Source organism: Miscanthus floridulus, chromosome 1 (assembly GCF_019320115.1).
Source record: "Miscanthus floridulus cultivar M001 chromosome 1, ASM1932011v1, whole genome shotgun sequence".
NCBI classification, from domain to species: Eukaryota; Viridiplantae; Streptophyta; class Magnoliopsida; order Poales; family Poaceae; genus Miscanthus; species Miscanthus floridulus.
In genome coordinates this window covers 200176729-200178756 of record NC_089580.1, presented here as the reverse complement: position 1 = coordinate 200178756, position 2028 = coordinate 200176729, and the positions used below count along the sequence as shown (strand labels likewise).

The window sequence follows — 2028 nt, the reverse complement described above, 5'->3', positions numbered from 1 at the left end:
AATCAGCCCAAGCTACAGCCACTCCTGAAGGCGCTAGAGAGGCTACACAGCCGTGGCCTTACAACAGTCATGGTCATGGCGGCCTTCCACCGCCAGAGGGTGCTGCCGCTGATGGCTTGGTGGCAACGCCTGTTAGAGATGACACCGGGTCAGCCGATCGACGGCATCCGGTTGTCCACCGTTGCCCTTTCTGACGAGGAGATTCTGCGTCGGGTGAGAGAGACGGTGGAGGGGCGGCAGAGGAGCAGTGATCTGACCCCGTTCCCGATGCGCCCATCGTGGGGGTACATCTCTCTGGTGAGTCACGCGTCGCTGCGGCCCCTGAGGCCTCCTTGCTCCTTATGTTTTCAATTTGTTCCCTTATTTGCGTTTGTTGTTCCTGCAGGGGATGAGGGATGTGCGAGCCTTCCCGCTGCCCATTCTCAAGGATGCAGAGTGGCGAGCGGAGAACAGGGCGCACGCTGAGGCGTACAAGGAGCGGAAGGACGCTGAGGAGCCAAGGCATAAGAGGAAGAGCCTTGAGCGCGATGAACTAGAGAAACGTCGCTGGCAACAGAGGCACGACGGTCTCTCGGAGGAGCTGTCTCTGTCATCGTCATCGATGGATTTTTCGAGCGACGATGATGAGAGCGAGGCAGGGCGGGGTCCCCTAGACCACCTCCCTGACATCAGGGAGACAGCGCCGGGGGCGTCGGCGCCCGGCCTGGTGTCTCTAGGAGGAGGAGGAGAGGGCGCCTCGAGGCTGGCGATCGCCCGCCCTGGGGCCAAGGCCCACACACCCGAGATACAGGCATTGGGGAAGCACGCTGTCAGCCCAATGGGCTCAACGGCAGAGGTGGAGCGGGCGATGGTGGGGGCGACTCAACCACCTTCGCAGAGGGTCGAGGGGGCATTGGAGCCCAGTGAGGGCCGGTCGGTATCGGCGAACATGGGGGCCGTGCCACTACCGCTGCCACCGCCATTGCTGAGGATGAGGGACGCGGTGTAGAAGCTATTGTGTCCCCGTTCGAGGTAATTGTTTTGTCAGTGGAGTTCACAGCATCTCCAACTCGTTCTTTTGTTGTATGCTGACCTCGTGAGCGTTTTGTCTTCAGTCGGAAGCGTCGGGCAAAAGCGCCCACCCTAGCACCACATAAGGCGCTCATGGTGAGCACTAGCTCCACCGCCTGATGGGTGGTGGACGCATAGGCCGCCCTATGGCGTGGCGCGGCATCGGCCAGGGCCAACCCAAAGGAGCCGGTCGCTCAAGGAGAGGCTACCGAGGCGGCCATGAAGCAAGCGGGGGAGGAGGCGCCTACGCCGCGCGAGGCCAGGGCCCTTGAGTCAGGTGAAACCGAGGCGCCTTCAATCGCTGAGGCCACCGAGGGCAAGGTCGAGGCCCCTATGACCTCCGAGGTTGAGGTGGCGGAGGCTGGGGCTTCCAAAGCTAAGGTGGTGGATGCCAGGGCTCCCAGGACCACCGAGGCCGAGGTGGCAGAGGCTGGAACTCTCGAGACCACCGAGGCTGAGGTGGCGGAGGCCGGCTTGGGTGCGGCGGAGCCGACAGCCCAAGATGCAGAGATGGAGGCGAGGCAAGCTTTAGTACCGCCCCCGGTCCAAGACCCACCGCCTTCACAGGTGAGCGCCCGGGAGGTGGAGGTTCATTCAATCTCCTCCGATGATACTTCCTGGGGGAAAGAGGTGGCGGACGCTGAGGCGGCCAGCACCGCGGAGCAGCCAGCTCTGACTTTCGGCGAGGGGAGCTCGGCCCTCGTCTAGGTACGACCCAAGCCCCACGGGTGGGATAGCCCGCGTGTCTTGTGGCGGAGCTAGGACGACCCTAAGGGGGAACCTCTGTTCGCCCTCAAGGACATGGATGAGGGGAGGCACTAGGGCTCCTTCAAGCAGTTCCACCAGCTGGCGAAGCAGTCGCTGCGGACAACGCTGTCCGTCGTGGCTAACAACCTATCCGGCGTTGCCTAGGTACGCGCTTTCTTTTCTCATGTCGTGTCGTCTTTTTCCCGAGTTTTCTCATAGTGCTTGATGCTT

At 62.4% G+C, this 2028-nt stretch overlaps 1 protein-coding gene across 1 annotated transcript; it reads left to right on the top strand.

Moving 5' to 3' along the window:
- Window positions 1-1269: 1269 nt before the first annotated feature.
- On the top strand, window positions 1270-1758 carry LOC136470004 (uncharacterized). Its single transcript, XM_066467990.1, has one exon. It carries the CDS (start codon window positions 1270-1272, stop codon window positions 1756-1758), a length of 489 nt encoding a protein of 162 aa, XP_066324087.1.
- Window positions 1759-2028: the final 270 nt, after the last annotated feature.

Bases quoted from the DNA above. Each gene is read 5' to 3' on its own strand.
- LOC136470004 (XM_066467990.1), top strand. From the start codon at position 1,270: ATGAAGCAAGCGGGGGAGGAGGCGCCTACGCCGCGCGAGGCCAGGGCC.